The following is an 18,320-nucleotide window of genomic DNA, read 5'->3' as shown; positions in this document are numbered from 1 at the left end:
TAAAAATAAAATAAAGAATTGTGAATGTGAAAAATTAGCTTTTAGATGATTCTTGATTGCCTGAAAGAAATGTCAAAAGGATATTGTGGCAGTTACCAGGGAACTTATATCAGTCCAGAACAGATAAGTTAAAAAAAAAAAGCTGAGCAGTTGAGTTTTGTTTTCCTGGAAGCTGAGAAACTGAAAGGACTGGATCTCACGAATATTTCATTCAGGCAGACACTGCTGGAAGATAGATGGATCACACAGTATTTGCTTGAGCATTTTATGTCAGTGAAGCTACACCCATCTACCAGCAAGAGTGATCACTGAGATTGGACCAAAGAACACTGTTCAGGTTTAGGATGAATGTATATAAGACTGTTTATTTCAGTTTTTTCAAAACATTCCACTTGAATTCATTTTCACCAAGGAAGTATTGCAAGACATTACAAAAACATATCTGATCTGCTGAGGCAGCTGACTGTTCTGGTGCTTCTTGATAATGCGTTTTGGTTACCAGATAAGGTAAAGCTCCAGCATTTTCAAAACCTCAGTATATGCTAGATGTCTTGGCTTCAAGAGACCTTATGCAAGGCATGAATAAAAAACAAGCCTGCTTATGATTGAATGCCTATCTTCTGACACTCCTTCAACCAGATTGCTACCAGAATTTCTAAAACTTGATCGGAGCTTCTGGAGGAAGGGCACAAGGTAAAATTCCAAATGCAGAATGATCCATATAGAGAAAAATCTCTCCCCATCATGTAGCATCCAGACACAAGTATTCTTTGTTTATTGGTATTTCCTGATTCCTGAATGATGAATCCATGAAGTGTTCAACTGGCATTTGGTTAGAGACACAGAAGAAAACAACTTGACAAAAGATACTGAAGCAGCAAGGCAACAGATGTAAAAATGTTAGTGTATATACACATCAGTAACAAAAGAACAAGGGAAGTTTGGATGTAGAATTAGAAAGTTGAGTTACCTAGGAACAAGAGTGTCTGCCTAAAGCTACGATTCCACCACTGTCAAGCAAAGAAAGTTACTGATCAATAACTTAGCTTAAAAAACAAGCAAAAACCTTACAGTGAATAATCAAGAAACTCAAAGACAATAAAGTATAAGAAATGTCAAAAACACCAGTCTAACATATATAAGAAGGGTCATTCTATAACAGTTGAGAAATTAGTCTGCTGCGTGCAGCCAAGAAAATCTTCTTTGAAGATTTTTTGGAAAACAGGTGATTATGAGCCCAAATGGGGAAGAGTTACTTTACATCCTGATACAATCTGTGCCTTTGAAAAGCAAGAGATCAGAAGCACAGGGTATACCCATAATTAACCAAAAAACACAAATACCTGGAATAAGCATCTGCCTATTAATCAACAACATCAAGTACTGTAACTGAGACAAAATTCTTTCAGAACTACCATGTTTCTATTCTCTTCCTATTCTATTTCAGACTCTTCACACTGGTAATATCCAAGCATTAACTGCTTTTAGACATTTGCCTAACAAGCCTGCTTTTCCATTAGCAGCAAAGCCATCTTTTGAACTAGCTGGAATAACAAAGAATTTATTTTTTGCTCCTATATACTTTATTAGTCTTATTTTTTCTTAATTATTTCCAAATACCCCCTACGGAAGAATAAATGCAGTGAGATTTCTCATAACTGCTACAACTACTGACAGTTTACATATTTAATTTACTATAAAAGGTAGTATTGAATGTAAAACACACACCTTGGAGCACAATCTAAAAAATGTGCTCCAGGTGCACATTTGCAGTATTCTATCTGCTAACACATATAGAGTCTACAAGGCTAGACCCTAGTTAGACCAAGCTTAACTGCTAAAAATGCAAATAGCGTGACTATCACGTCTTCAGTATTTGACTATACTCACACCCTTAAATCATAATTCACATTGGAAGGACCGTAGGAGGTCTGTAGTAAGACTGCATGCTCAAAGCAGGGTCACCTTTAGGATCAAAGCAGACTGCTCTGAGTTTTACCCAGCTAGGCCTTGAAAATTCTGTTGGAGACTGTACAATCTTTCTGGGTAGCCTGTTCCACTGCTTGCCGATCCTCATCTCTGCTTATGCAACCAAGAATATCTCATTTCAATTTGTCTTCCATTGTCCTGCTATGCACCACTGTGAAGAGTTTGATCCTCTCTTCTCAGTAACTTCCTCAGAGGTATTACAAAGCTGCTGTTGATCCATTTTTATTAATACTGCATCCTCTCTAACGGAAACAAAGCTTATGTGGATACATAACTTGTAATATTAGGAAGAAGTAACAGAGTACTCTAAGTTAGAAGTGATTTCCCACAGCTATCCAAATAAAACAGAAGAGATGAGAGATGTTAGACATTCAAAAAAAAGTGATATGTTTTCATATACAATTTTCTTTTTACACACTATAAATTTTATAAAAAAATTAGACTAAGGATAAATATAACTTTATATAATGTTTTATCAATATAAGACTAATCAGAATAGGGTACATGGTTAATGTGTATGACAGTCTGATTGCTTACATTCAATGTCTGCATTACTGTAGAAGTATGCAATGAAAACATGTTGAGACCTGTAATTTTAAGTTCATGGTGGTGAAGTTTCACTACACATTGGAAATCTTTAAATAGTCATACAAAGTTTGTAAAAGCAATTTAATGTATTTTGTGGGAAGAAAGTTATTAGACCTCTGAGCTTAGTTTCACAAGCAAATATTTCTTAATTATTATCAGCAGATGGCACCAAATATACTTTGTATGAACAAAAAACTTTTTATTCTAAAAGATGTTTTATTAGGAGTAATGATTATAGCTAGTTTAAAATTCTAGATTTATAAGCCTACATCTGTTTAAGCTTCTATTTTTCAGATAGAAGATTTACGCAACAAGGCAGCTGTATTTACTCCAAGGATTGTGTATGCACATACATACCACTTCAAACCCAGCAAAACAGCCTCTAAGAATTTGGAGTAATAGGTAGCTCTGATGGTCCTCTAATTCCTCTCACATCACTGTAGACCCTCCTGATATTATGATACAGCCCGGTATTTTCTGCTTGTGAAATATTCCAGCCAGAACGATATACAATTATGACTAACTGCAACAATTTATTTTTTCAAATCTCACATTTAGGATTAAGACTCCCTCAGTTTAAGTACTACATACCACCTTGTAGCTATTCAAATCCATATGCTTTACTATTCTGTACTTTATGTGAATTAGACTGCACAAAGTAAAAAATGATTTAACAGGTAATTCAGTCTTACACATGTATTTGGCAGGACAACAGACAAGGAATTGAAAGCTCCCAAACTTATGTTCCACATTAGCATTTTGTATCTTGAAAAACACTATTTTTTCCCGTTTAAAAGGAAATCGGGACAACAACTCTTAGTTTCTCTTCTGATACCGTACAAAAAGACAGCTGAAATCAGCAGGGAATCGTAACTCTCCTTGTACCTTACAACGCAGTTCTGTGAGTAGCAGAACTAAAGAATACCAGGTTGCTTATCAGCATTTCCTGTACCACCTCTCCCCTTCACAAAGGGGCTGCATGTTTTCTAAAATGATCCCATCTTAATAGCCAGACTGTACCAGCAGCATCCTTAGCTCCCCATGTAAACTTGTCCAGCTCACTGTATAATCATCAGCAGGTTAAAAAAACAGAATACAGCCATTTATTCTGAGCTACCCCTCATGATTAGTTTAGTCAGCTTAATTGATTAACAAACAGAAGAAATAAGGGCCAAGTTTATTCTAGTTTTCAGCTCCTGTAAACATTCAAAGTTATTTCCTCCTCTACTTAAATGGCAATTTTCTTTACTTTGTATCCTTATACCTCTGAGGATTCCCTTAAATGAAGTTGAAAATGACCAGGAAATTCAAGTTACTAGAGACAGTAACACTGGCAGACAGACAATCAACACATTGTACATTTTACTTCCTTCAGCAAGCAGTTGAAATCCTGCTAAACATTCTTTCCTGATGAACCTGAGGGACAGGCAGCTTGTGCAGTACACTTGTATGACATCCTTGCTATGACAGAGTTCTCAGTTCTTACAGTTGTATTTAACCTAATTTATCAGGTAATACCAGGCTTTGAAAAGACAAATCAGATTTCTTAGAATTATTAATAAAAAGGAACTGCAGGTATTGGATTAAGTAGTATGCACATCTCAAAACTAAACTTCAAAGTAAATTTTTAAAAATTGAATATTTAAGAACATTTCAATGGTTTTCTGTAGTTTGAGATTATAGCTGCAAGTCTAGATGGGGTTTACCAAACCCTATATACTGCCTGGGAAGCGTAATCAGCTCTTGACATCTCTGCACCTCTAAGATGCAACTAAGTAAAGAATGAGAACTCAGAGGCAATGGCAATTATATGGTATGTTATAAAGACATACTTATGAAAGGAAACATTTTAGAACATGAGACACCTAGAAACAAGAGAAAATTTTAAGCTTAAAAGGAAGTTATTTTGGTGTCAAAAACATGATACTGAAGATACTTGACAGAGTTACCCATAGAACCTAGAAAGATTGAAGTCATTCAAGTCATCCTGACTATTTTACTCCCTCCATTTTTCTACCTCAATTCCTTTATTTCTATAAAAGATTTTCAGGTTTCTGTCCTGGCGGATCAGGACCTGAAGGTAGAACCTGATTCACAACTGTGATTGTATTTAACTGACTTTTTTGGTTTAAGAGTTCATACTAATGTAATAGTGTCTGGAAAGAAAGGCTTCCAGGAACATACAATGTGGATTATCAGAAAGCCAGATAATTAATATTCAATGATCAAAAATGTCTGATAAAGCTCTTGAGCAACTAGAACTCTGCCATGTAAAGATTACCGCATTCTGTGATATTCATAGTGAAAGAAAAAACCTATGAGTTTCTTAAAGCACATTGTATTTTTTTCTTCATGGCTGCTTTGACAAAAGAAAACGGATATTTTAACATTACTTAAGTGAGGAGTCTACTCTACTTACAACACCCATTGGGCAAAGAGAGATGTCATACCTAGGAAGAAAGCATTTGGTTTTCAGATAAATTGTTTAGTGTAAACAATCAACACAACAGGGGCTACAGCAGGTAACAAAAACTACTCCGGTTTTACTGAGGTGCCTGCCAAGGATAGGACTTCCTTACAGACAACTGTCTACCAAATTTGTCTTTCACTAACACAAAAGTAGCTACCTAAAAGAACAAAGTGGTAGCTTTTTATTATCTTGGCAGTAATTTTATCACTCTTAAAAGGAAAAGAATCATCATCTTCGGGATTTTACAGACATCCTCATCAACGAATGCCTGCAGGTTGTATGCTATGGACAACATTTATAACATGCCTGCGTGTCTGGAGGCCATCTGAACTAGATTCCTGGTGCCAAAAAAAAAGTTTGCAAATTAAAATACCCAACCACATCGTAGCATATTCTGAAAGTAAAAGGATAATGAGACCAATAAATAAAATTCAATTTGCTCAGTCTTAGAAGTTGTTCACAGATGCCCCAAATGAAATTCCGCTGGTCATGACAGTAAGAGACAGTGTATGCCCTTGAAAAGTTTATAGTCAAAACAAATGAAATAACTATTACTTCTGTTTTAACGACGGCCAACCAATACTTCCACAGTACTTTGACCACAAAAGAGTATCTCTTTTACTACTAAGTGTAAAAAAGCTCCTTAGGCTAAACAGTTATTTCAAGTGTTCTGATTCCCCCCCTTCCCAGCTGATAACTGATCTCAAAAGCCTACAAAAATTCTTAAAGGAGACTTGGGATTTTCCTAGCAAAACTCTTTGGCTTCCTCTTACAAAGGAGAAACTAATATCTCAGAAATTGGCTTTACATGCCCTTTGCAAAGAACAATTTGTTCCTCTTCCTTCCATAATTTGAACAACTCACAAGACTTTGCTGAACCTGAACTGAAGCAGAATTCCTAGAAAACTCCTCAACACACTATCAGTTACCCAAGAATACACAAGACCATCAGAGAATCACAAAGATAATCAGGAAAGATTTTCCACTTGTTTTTCAATACACAAAACCTTTCAAACTGAGCTGATCTGGCAAATCAAAAAAACTAAGAAAGATGCTAAAAATCAAGAGCTTTTCTGAGAAATTTCACAAAAGTCACTCACTCTAGTAAGGTGAAGTCATACCAAGTTTCACTTCTCCCATGATAAAATTTCCCCCCAAAGAGAATCAAAAGACAGAGTCTCTATGGAGATACAAAGCTATTATAGAGTATACAAGGGAGGGCAAAGATAGTGAAGGGTCTAGAGGGGAAGACGTATGAGGAGCAGCTGAGGTCCCTTGGTTTGCTCAGCCCAGAGCAGAGCAGGCTGAGGGGAGGCCTCATGGCGGCCTGCAGCTCCCTCACGAGGGGAGCGGAGGGGCAGGCGCTGAGCTCTGCTCTCTGGGGACAGCGACAGGACCCGAGGGAACGGCATGGAGCTGGGACAGGGGAGGGTCAGGCTGGGGGTTAGGGAAAGGTTCTGCACCCAGAGGGTGGTCAGGCACTGGGACAGGCTCCCCAGGGCAGTGGTCATGGCACCGAGCCTGTCAAAGTTAAAGGGACATTTGGACAACACTCTCAGAAATACTGATTTTTGAGCGGTCCTGTGTGGAGCCTTAAGTTGGACTCAATGACCCTTCTGGGTCCCCTCCAACTCAGGGCATTCTATGATTCTATCTAAACTAAGTATAAAGCAGGTAATGTTGGAAAACACTGTACATCACATGACCAAGGAAACAGCTGAGAATGTAGAAAATTGAAGGAATTTAAATACTTGCCTAGGGAGGTGCCATGCAACTGGCCCCTTAATCAAAATATAATAGAAGTTTCATAAACACTGAGGTGGCAACATTTTATTTCAAACAGAAAACAAGTGGTTTTAAGCAAAGACAAGGAATGAAGATGAACTCAAAATACGTACTGCACTCCACTGAAAGCCTTAAGTAAACTGTAGGCTGAACAGACATGTGCCCCATATGGAAAGAGATTATGACCATCCCAGGTTCAAAGGCATAGTAATCTCTTCCTGCTACAGCAAGGTAAAGCAGGAGAAAGTTAACTTCCCTTTTTCTCCCCCACCTATGTGAAGGTGAATATGAGTGACTTGCTCTACTATGACAGAGCACAAGAGGGCTGTCACTCACCCCTGTCACACTCACCTATTTTGACATTCAAGTACACTGACTAGACTCCAATAAAAACCTGTGAAATCTGTGATGAATAAAGCTGCACTCACATTCCTTACACAGGAACTTCAGGAAGAAAATTAATAATTTCGCCTCTATCAATAGTGACTAGCTTACTGGCAAATAACCTACATGAACCAAGCTGACCTGTCAGTCACTTGTGTGCTGCTATAAGTTGCCAACTGCCAAAGAATGACAGTAGTCAAAGAATAAAATTTCTAAACACTGTTTTAAGAAGCTTCAAACACTGACTTGGATATATATGAAATCACAACTTCTATGTAAGACGATCCCAAATCCTATTTTGTAATCTGTAAAACACATTATCTCACCTACAAGAGTTTGCCTACTGAAAACTAGAAGTAAAAGCAGTTTTGGAACAGAAAGTGTTTAAATACTTAAAAATTCCAGAGAACAGCATCACAAGTTGGCATAGAAAAAGTTAGATCATAGAGGAAAAAAAGAAAAAGGTAATGAACAGAGATTTAAAAGAATAACAAACAATGCAACAGGACTCACAGCAATGGCGAGCAGAAAGAATTAGTGCTTCATTTACTAAAATTATAGGAAAAGATTAGGGAAAAAAAAGAATAAAAAAAGAACAGCATTCACAGCGGATTAATAGAAACTACTTCAGAATCAAAGTCAACCCTAAATCATTTGATCCTGCTAGATTTGTGTCATCTCTTAATAGAAAAGACGTGCTTTCATTACCTTTCTTTCGAAAGAGTGCATTTAGATAGTTTTCTGCTTGGCATTCAATCTTATCAGTGTTGGACTGGCCCTGAGATGATAGTTCCTCTGTAGGCGTTGACTGTGAAGAACCAATAATTGATGCACGATCCTAGAAGATACATGGAAGATTATAAAAATCTTTCAGAAGTTAGTTGTGTATTATATTATCAGTAGGCTAAGTTACTGAGCCACTAAAGAGATTTTTACTACTTCCCATCATAACCAAGCTATCTTAAGTCAAAATGCAGTATTAACCTATTTGCAAAATTCAGCTCTCTGATTCATATTTTCATACCAAAAATTAGGCGTTGGAGAGTCATGCTTGATATCATGTTCATACTTACACTGACTGTTTCTTTGTGTAAATTACAAAAGGAACATTTCTCATCCATAGACCAGTCAGTTAGCTCTTCTGGCTCACAGTCTTAAAAGAAGAAAAAAAGCTAGATGTTTTAAACACATAAAAATGGATTCAGAGAACAAAATACACATCCTACAATTCTCTTAACTAAGTTCCATTGTAATCTAATATGCGTTTATTGGTACAATGTAGTCAATAGTATTCAATTCTTCAGTTATTTCAGAAGTCTAGTTTGGCTCATATGGTTCAACTTTCAAATCAGAGGGCATCTTCCTTAAAATGAAAAGTGAACCTGTACATTTCAGTTGATTACCTATCACAGTTACTGAAGACATCTGCGTACAGTAAATTAAGCTCTGATACCCAGTCATTATTCCTTTTAATTAAACATTCCTTTTAATTAAAGTCTACAAGCTTACACCAATCTAAGCTAGGAATTTGGATACAGTCCTCTTATCATTTGAGCAAGATGTGTCATATTTAGACTCATTTTATACTATTACTACAAACGAACCAAAACCCTACATTCACTTGTAACACTTCATTTATTCTGATAAAAACAAGAAGAAATTTAAAATCATCTGAAGTCATACTTTAGTCTTGAAGGAATATAGGACTTAAATAGATCTCAATGGAGACATACAATCTATGTTCTTTAATCAAGTTATTTAGCTCCATTAAAAAAAATAGTTTTCAACCACATACTCTTACCAAACCACCAATCACTACAGATTTTCCAAAACCCACTGCTTTAATAGTTAAAATTAATCTTCTAGTTTCTTGTTTAAGTTTACATATGGCAAGTTATTCCAATCTGTTTCTGTGGCAACATTGTTCTTACACCTAAACAGTTATTGCTCATGGGTATTTAGCACCTTGATGTACTACTTATAGAGAATGTTATCCCTCCCCTTTACGCTTGATTTTTTTACACTTTATTTTGCTATGCTAATCGAATCTACCTGAGTCTCTCATGAGACTCAGCCCTCATCATCTCTGCACTATCCCTACTTGAACTCCCGTTTCTTGAATACAGGTGACCAAGGTCTCAAGATAATAAACGGTACCTTTCCTGCAGCACCCCAGTTGCATATGAGTCTTGATCATGGCTGCATCATTTTGGCAGGAGAATATTAACCACGTTAACTACAGATCTTCCTACATCCCAGTCATTTCCAGTTCATGCACTCACAGCTTAAAAATTTGTTTTCCTTATTAATACCAAATACATCTTCCCCTCAATCACAGCATTACAACTACAGTTCTGCTAGGGAGGTTCCTGAGGTTATCTGCTTCCAGATACTGTGGTGGGTTGACCTTGGCTAGCTGCCAAGGGCAGAGGGTAAAAGTAAGATGGAAAAGCTCATGGGTCAATATTAATGCAGGGAGATCACTTACCAGTTACTGTCACAGGCATAACAGACTCAACTTGGGGAAAGTAAATTGTATTTATTGCCATTTAAAGCAATTTCCATAATGACAAAAAGGCAAAACTAAACGCCTTTCCCCACCTTCTTCACAAACGGTCTTTCCTTCCCGACTCATCTATCTCCTCCCTGATCCCAAACAGGGCAAGGAAGATAGGGATACAGGGGTTGCCATCAGTTTGTAAGAATTGTTCTCTGCTGCTTCTTCCTTCTCACATTTTTCTCTTGCTTCAGCATGGGAACCCTCCCACAGGCTACAGGGCTTCTTAAACTGCTCCAGCACGGGTCCTTTCTACAGGTTGCAGTTCAAAGAGCAGGTCCTGTCCACGGGGCACAGTCCTTCAGAAAAGCCTGCTCTAGCAGGGGTACCCCAAGGGCCACAGTTCCTACCAGAAAACCTGCAACTGTGTGGGCTCTTCAAGGGCTCCAGTTTCCTTTTCAGGCCACCTGCTGTGGCATAGGGTCTTCCACTGGGGTGCAGCAAAGGTATCTGCTCTGGCACAGTTCTCCAAAGGGCTACAGGAGCTTTCCACTTCACTGTGGTCCCCTCCACAGGCTAATGCAGGGACATCTCTGCTCCAGCACCTGGAGCACCTCCTCCCTTTCTCTCGCTTTGGTGTCTCAGGAATGTTTCTGACATTCCCCTCCATCCCCATTCCCCTCTTACAAGTGCTCTGCAGGTTTTTTTGGTTTATTTTCCCAAATAGGCACAGAGGAGCCAAAAAATAAAATGAATCAAAAAAATGTTCTTAAGTTAAATAGGAACGTGACTAGATTTAAAGAATAATACTGAGTTACTTGGGTTACCTCAGCTGTCAAATGCTAATTTAGAGCAGAATTCTGTATTAACAACCTGTTATATACTTCCAGGGACGGAAACCAGCAGTTTTGATGGGTTGGACAGCTGATGATCAAAAAAGACATGGGATTTTTCCAACTGCACAATAAGAAAAACAGCGAGTTATTTTTGCTAAATTAATCTAGACAGCCCTGATTGTCAGAACTATTCTTTCAGGATGTCTGCACACAAAAAACTTCAAACATTATACACGTTCATAAAAACTTCATATTTTCATAGTTTTCCTTGCAAATCACAATAGGAATCTCATATAATGTGACTACTTATACTTGAGATTGTGCGTGCAACTCCAACACAGCTAGTAAATTTAGCAGAGTAATTCTTCTGCCTTGGAATCCTGAAGTTCCACTGGTAAAAGTCTAGTTGGAGAACAATCCTTCTGTGTCACCAGACAAGCAACACTTGAGAGGTGTAAGGTCTACATCACACTAAGTTTATTCAAAGAAGCGTAAATCATGTACACGGTATCATATTAAGATTAACAGTATAACATAAGAATTCAGTGAGTTAGAGAACACTGCTATCAGAATAAAAACTCAAAAATATAGAGGCGATTGATCAATTCTGAGCTTCTCTAACAGAAATATTTTGAAAATTAACAAGGAAAAGAACAATTGTTGTTACCTGGAAAACAGTGGTTAAAAATCGTAATACTGATGGAAAGAGAAAGCCTAAATGCTCTCTCAGTGACTGTCCCCTAAAATTCAAGTCACACTTCAGGAAAAAGATAAGTAAAAAGAAGAGAAGGCTCTTTACTATAAAATTATTTCCAAACCATCCTCTCAGACACCTTCCTTCAGAGCTGCAGACTTTCAGCAGCAGCAGCACAAAGTCAAGAAGTCAAATAAGCTTGTGTGCATTAATGATGCCTGTTCCAGCTCAATGTAATAAGAACTAACTACACATGCTTGCCTTTATATCCAGTCTTTCATTAGTTAATGTTACAGCAGCCATAGACCTAGACTCATTGCAATTTACTTCATGCACCGCAGGTATCTTTTGAAAGAGTATCCCCCCCCCCTCAAAAAAAGAACAAAAATCACCACCAAAACAAAACACACAACCAAATATCTTATTCTTCACCTCAGACCAGCGCTTATCCAAAATAAAAACAAAAAACACAATAAAACAGCAAATTCCCAGAAGCAACTGCCAGGGCTGTTGCTTGATGTATCAAATACATCAAATGTCAGGCACACAACAGTCTCAGGTCACCAGAGGAAACATACTGATGTCAGTATTAGTTTTTAACTACAGATAGGCCATCTGTGCCTCTGATCTTTCTGACAGTATGGTTGTCTCTCTCAGATGCATTCAATTTAGGATCACGATCATTCATTCCCCCATTTTATCTTGCTTGGGGTTGGCTGATAAAAGATTTGGTGACAACTTAAAACAGCAGCCAGCCCATGAGAAAAAGTTGCTGGACTGTGCAAAAAGCATTTTAATGTTAATGCATAGTTCGGACTACTACTTCAAACCAATGTCATTTAGTGCAAAGCTATTAAACCGATTTCCTTTTTTTTTTATTAAATAATGACCTTTGACAAAAATTACCACCTGTTTTCAGTTCATAAGCCATTCAAATGTTTGTTTCCTCCCATTATTTTTTTCCCCTCCAAAGTCACATTGAATTAAGTTAACAGACATCTATAGTACCAATCAGCTTTCATATTTATCTCTTAAAATGTGAAATTCTCTACTAAACCTAAGCCTAAAAAAAAGTCCTACTTACACTTCCCAGGATTTTCTGCATTATTACAATGCCCCTACAAATTTTCCAGCAAGTTGTCACAATTTCAAACAAATCCCCTTTTTCATATGGCACTGCTGATTCTTAATAATTAAAATATCTGAGGTGATTATCATGTTCCTTCATCTTTTTAATTTCATAAAAACTTGACTATGACTAAAAGATTCGCGTTTCTAATGTAAATATTCACCCTATTACCTTCACTATGAATAAATATTCAAGAAAAACTTAAGAAAAAAGAACACAGCACACCCTCAAACAACCCTTTTGTACTATATAAAATTCCTCCCCCCCCAGCAGAGGAAGAATAGCAAGAGCTGTGTTTTACCCACAATAGCGTTTTTCTTTGTCCATAAGAGAACAGACCCCCCTCCTCTCAAATCTCACCCCAAATCCCAGCACATAGTGCCAAAAGAATATACACATACCAGAAGAAAAGCTTTCTATCAGTTTAACTGAACATGCAGAAGTAGAATGTAAAGAATAACAATTTACATGTGAATCTACTTGGCTGAAAATGGGCATTAAGTAAAGGATTAGGAAGCCCTAAAGATTCAATGACACAAGAAGCCTTGAGCAGTTCTGAGCAGGACCAAGGCTGGGTGCCGAGATATAAAACGTGACACCTCTGCAACCAGAAGATACACTATCAAAGCAGTTGGAAAAAAATGGTGATGAATAATAGAGGTAACGATAATCATTTAAGCAAACAAGCCCTACATAAACAACATGTAAGAATTTTAAGATTATGAAAAAAACTTGCCATCAGATTATCATCTGTTACCATGGGTGGGGTTGTTCAATTAGTTTGGCTGCTTAGTAAGAAAGTTTAAAGTTTACAAGATATTTTCTTTGAAAGGTAAGAAAAAAAGGACTAGCAAAAATGAAATGTACCCTTTACCATTTAAAATTGTCTTTTTTTTTTTACTCAAGCAGTTTTAATTACAGTAATTTAATCTATAGATCAAATACTATTTCAAGACAGAATTAAGGAAGAAATACACCAATTAATACGTATTAGATTTTATGCATATTTTTTGTTACACAAAAAATATAAGAATGAAAAAATAAGAGAAAAATGCTACTGTAGCTAAGAGGCATGTATTTCAGCCAATTCTCACAAATTTCTGGATAAGACATTTAATTTCTTAAGCTTTATTCAAAGAAACATACTCTCCTTCTAACAAAGCGTAATGGTGCATGTTGATAGTATGGATAGCACTGATCCAGTCGTCATGATGAGCAAAATGGACACCTTGCAGGATTTAAGCATGTTGCCGAGAGCCTAAAAATGTGGCTTCTATTCTATATACCAACCATGTATTTTAAGTGAGTCAAATTTGTCTCTTAGTTTCATTACCTGTGAAAATGGAAAAAATGGCACTTGAATTATGACGGGGAAGATTTATTGTCAATCTTACTCAAGAGTTCTGTATTAATCTTTATAATGCAATTCAGATGTCAGTTTAGAAACAGCCCTGCATCCTAAAATGTCTGTTTCTACTGTATTTATAGAGAACATGGGAAATCTCTTTCAAACTGTTGTAGTATCTATATCAAAAAAATGAATTCAAAATAATAAGGCAAGGTGGGAATCCCATCATCTTTCATCTCTTCTGCAGTTGCTCTAGAAATAAAACCAATTTTATAGGTGTCAAACAGAGAGGCTCTAACTGTCCAAAATTCAGGCACATTACTGACATTCTGACAAGGGAAAAAGAAATCACTTAAAACTTAACATTTTAGATACACAAATTTAATCTGCAAGGACAAAAAGAGCCACTAGGGCATCCAGACAAGCAATGGAAATAGTATATCACCTTAAACAGAAGGCCACAAGGAATCTTCAACAGCATGAGATAAATAAGCTGAAGCTTTTCCCTTAAGAAAGGAAGCAGCAAACATGAAGCAACTCTAAAGTAGTATTGTAACACTTTATGGTGGACTATTGGGCTCCTTTAGCTGTAATGCTTACGCTCTGGCCATTCGCTTGGTGCTTTGTCATCTTATGCAAAAGCCCAAAAATGTCCTGAATTTTCTTTCAAACTGTAAACCCTTTGATGCAAGAGAATAATAAAGCTTCAATCACTAATCAATGTGAAGCCTAACACATAGCAACCCATTAGAATTACAACAAGAAAAAGATATTGTACACTATTACAAGATTAACATCGCGCTGTTCCCTTTCCAAAGAGTAGTGTGCTTTTTTTTTTTTAATCACAGCAGATGGGAGTACCACTCAAGAAAACAAGCTCTATCCCAGATTTACAAGTTTCTTAAACATTTTTAAGAGTCTGACTAGTGTTATGCTTAGCTTTGTAAGTGGTAGAACGTTACTCTTAAAATAGCAGTAAAGTAATATTTCATGTTCTCTCCCTTCCCTTGAAAATAGTGTTATGCATATGATACAGGCCAAGGAACTTACACAATACAAAGAGGATAAAACCTCAGCCAAGTTAAAACAATTGTTCCAAACCTATTATAAACAAACATACACAGTATATGACACACTGGCTCATGTACTAGCAGTATATTAATTACAAAACTTCATGAACTACACTATCAAATAAAATTGTAAGGAAATTAAACAGAACATTTTGAAGGTTTGATAAAAAATAATGCTTTTTTAAAGCAATGAAAATAATTTTGACAGTACACTTCTTTCAACACTTCAAGGCAGTTTTGTGCTGGATTTTCTTTCCCTGCTTTTGTTCAAGACTGATAACATCTGGATCTTTAGTTAAGTATTTATTAACACTTATTCCAACAAAACCAAACCCATTTGGAATAAGAATAGGTCTTACAAAAGAATAGTGCATTTTTTTTTTTATAGAAAAGATTAAGCTTTCTTGACTACTACAAAAAGCAAACTAGCATTCATAATCTTCCTTTTTCTAATTAATATTGATAGGGAAAACAAGCTGCTCACCTTACTTTCTAAAAGCTGTCCAAAAAATGAAACCAGAATTACAATATTCTGGAAAAGTTTTTTTCATGAGAGCTTAACTAATTCCAAATTTCCCTACATAAGATTGCTTAGGTACCATTTTAACTAATGTTTTGCCTATGCACAGTACTGACATGAGCATGATGAAAAAACAAAACCAAAAGATTATTTTTTAAATAAACTTTACATGCTTTAAAATACTTCCAACTAAAAGAAAAGTTTGCAAATAAAGATCATTGCACTAAAAGCTGGCTCATTTACCTTCAAATAAACTGAGGTCTCTTCGTAGCCTTGGTCCATAAAGCCCTTCTAAAATACTTTCAAAACCTGGAAACGAAAGAAACATTTAGAACGGTTAATCAAAGGTTTCTTATAAAAAGAAATCAAGTTTGAAGACACTGGCAACAGATATTCTCGCAAACTCGAAGAGCAATTTCAAAAATTGTTACATTTATCACACGAGTGTTTATTCCTGACACTATAGTACCGTTCAGTAGAATTAGAAGATAAACATAAGACAAGGCAATTGCCATCTGCACACAGTCAGCCTATTAAGCCATGCCCCAACCACCCCATTAGACTTAAAATAACTACCACACAATCTTAAGGGTGGGAAGATTAACCTCATAGCTCTACACTAGTAGAGTAAGTCTTTCTTACACTGAGAATTAGACGTTGGGAAGAAGAGGGCGGGAGGACACAGGATTTCAAAATCAGAAACTTCTCATTTAGGCTCACGAAAAATTACATTATATGAGTAGGTTAGCATTGCGCAAATAAAAGAAAAGAAAGCTTATTTTGCTTCTGATGTTGTAACAGTTCTGTATAAAATAGTTTTAAAATTGAGGATTAGATAAATCCAATTATTTTCCAGATTTACTAGCTAGTCTGTTTTAGGTATTTGGTAAAAGCACATACTGCAGCAGGGGAGAAGAGAGACAGAGCAAACAACTGATTAATAACAACCAAAAAAAGAAGAGGACATGCAGGACAACTGATGAAACAGTCAGAATTTATAACATCAGTAAAACGGAAGTTTTGTTCAATATAGAAAGAATTTCCATGTGCCTCCTCTTCTCTCCTACAGACTCCTATATAATAAGCCTATTTTCAACTAAGAGGATAATTCAAAGCAGCATTTGAAGGTTCTCATTCTTTAATATGAACAGGTCTCGAGTATGAAGAGAGCACTTTGAAGGACTATTTTATCCTACTACATGAAAGATACCAGCAGTATCTTCAGGAAACATCTGCCTACCATCAGCAGAGAACACTTCTAATTATAAATCTGCTCATCACCCATCATGCCCTTTATCACAAGCAACGTTTACTGTTTGGTTTAGATCATATGTACACTAGTATGAGGAGGAATTAACATGCTACATAAGGTACGGTGGATATTTAATAACTTAAAATCCTAACATAGACAAGAGAAGTTAATTTAACATACAGGAGCTGTTCTGCCTGACAGGTCCCATTGCATTAAAAATTACCTTTCAATTTTGCATAATTCCATGGGTTTTATATACGAATTATATTTATAATATTAAATTGACTAATTATAACTAATATAATTTTATGATTTGAGATAGAAATAAATATGTTTCTAATTTAGGTCTCTTTTTTCTTTTTTCGCAATAAATATACAACAGCACAAAGTAACAGACAAAACCACTCTCCTCTCAGGAGTTTATTTTTTATTTTTTTTTTAAATACAGCTACAGAACTAGAAAGCAAAAATCCAAGGTCCAAGTATACACTAAAAATTGTATCAAAATATCCACTGACTCTGAGATTCAGTGTTATAGGAATTCAGATCATACTGCACAGATTCCTAGCTCTTCTGACTTCAAAGGCAAGAGAAGAAATCTTAAGTTGAGATAGCAATTCCCCAAACAACCACCCGAAAAAGTGAAATCATAATAACAAAGGCAGTGTAATGTTATAAACAGCAAGCCACTTAAGCTCAGCAGCTAGCCAATACTTAAGATTCTTGCAAGTTACAGTTTGCTGGAGCATTGCTTGGAAACAGCTGGGCTTATTCCAGAAGAACAAATACTAACTCCAAATTTTTAGTACTTTCTAGCTCTGCAAAACTGTTCTTCTTTCCAAAACTGCTTTCCATGCATCTTGTGTTATAAACGGTAAGTAGCACAGTTGGCTTTTATGGTTTTCTCTCCTGAACAAAGCAGGCACCAACCCACTTCACTGATGTTTCACCAAACTTGGTTCCATCCTACCCATCTAAAGTGGCGCTTCTCTTACCAGAGCTTCCCCATGCAGCCAACAGGTTTGACTTAACTACTGCTGATGAATACATGCCAGCACCATTTCATGAAATGTAACCACCTGAGCCCAGGAATTTCAACAAATCTTCATTTTATTGGAAATGGAAGCAGTAGCTTTGGAACTCTTCAAAACCTGAAGAGCCTACAGACACTGCTCAAATATACTTTACTTACACACCTGTATAAGTACTTACACACCTTTACTGATACACCTTTCCAGCAAACAAACAAGAAATCTGTTCTAAGTTCATTTTAGAAATGTCTTCGTATCAGTGTTTTGGTGGCTGATTCCTTGCTCGACTCCAAACTGCCTTTCACAACTACTGTTAATTTATCCCTGACACTTTTTGGCTCCGAACTGAAGAGAAACACCATGCTTTATTATCTTGCAATGCCCTAGTCTATCAACTTAATTCCTTTTACCTCTAGCACATTCATTGTGTTACTTGTCTTCTTGTATCTTTACATAAGAGTATCAGCTCTATCAATTACTTGACATCCATTATGATCCAAGTCACATTCCTCCAACAATTTTCATAAGCAGAAGTTTACAATACTGCTAGTCTTTTGACAGTTAAGGAAAAATGTTTCCACAGTTAGCTTTTCTGAATAAAGCCGTCAATTTCCCCTACAACAAGTATTTCTTCCTTAACCCCGTTATGATCATCCTCTACCAAATCTGTTGCTTTCCTCACTCAGGGCTAGGATAAGGACTCCCAGGACATGGCTGCTGGAAGCTG

General features: G+C 36.5%; 1 protein-coding gene across 13 annotated transcripts in view; it reads right to left on the bottom strand.

The window, feature by feature from the left end:
• Positions 1–18,320, bottom strand: part of LCORL (ligand dependent nuclear receptor corepressor like) — a 79,688-nt gene that overhangs the window by 38,549 nt on the left and 22,819 nt on the right. For 8 of the 13 annotated variants that reach the window (XM_080590070.1, XM_080590065.1, XM_080590064.1 and 5 more), the window contains exons 2-4: positions 15,554–15,619; positions 8,290–8,369; positions 7,925–8,054 (exon numbers count right to left, since the gene is read on the bottom strand). In XM_080590070.1, the coding sequence (XP_080446196.1) occupies positions 7,925–8,054; positions 8,290–8,369; positions 15,554–15,619 (276 nt within the window). Of the gene's footprint in view, positions 1–7,924; positions 8,055–8,289; positions 8,370–10,586; positions 10,671–14,165; positions 14,227–15,553; positions 15,620–18,320 lie in introns of those variants that run through there. The other 5 variants (XM_080590074.1, XM_080590071.1, XM_080590076.1 and 2 more) reach the window with 3 other exon arrangements.

This window comes from Anser brachyrhynchus, assembly GCF_964034855.1.
Source record: "Anser brachyrhynchus genome assembly, chromosome: 4".
Lineage (NCBI taxonomy): Eukaryota > Metazoa > Chordata > Aves > Anseriformes > Anatidae > Anser > Anser brachyrhynchus.
This window is presented reverse-complemented; position numbering and strand designations above follow the sequence as displayed.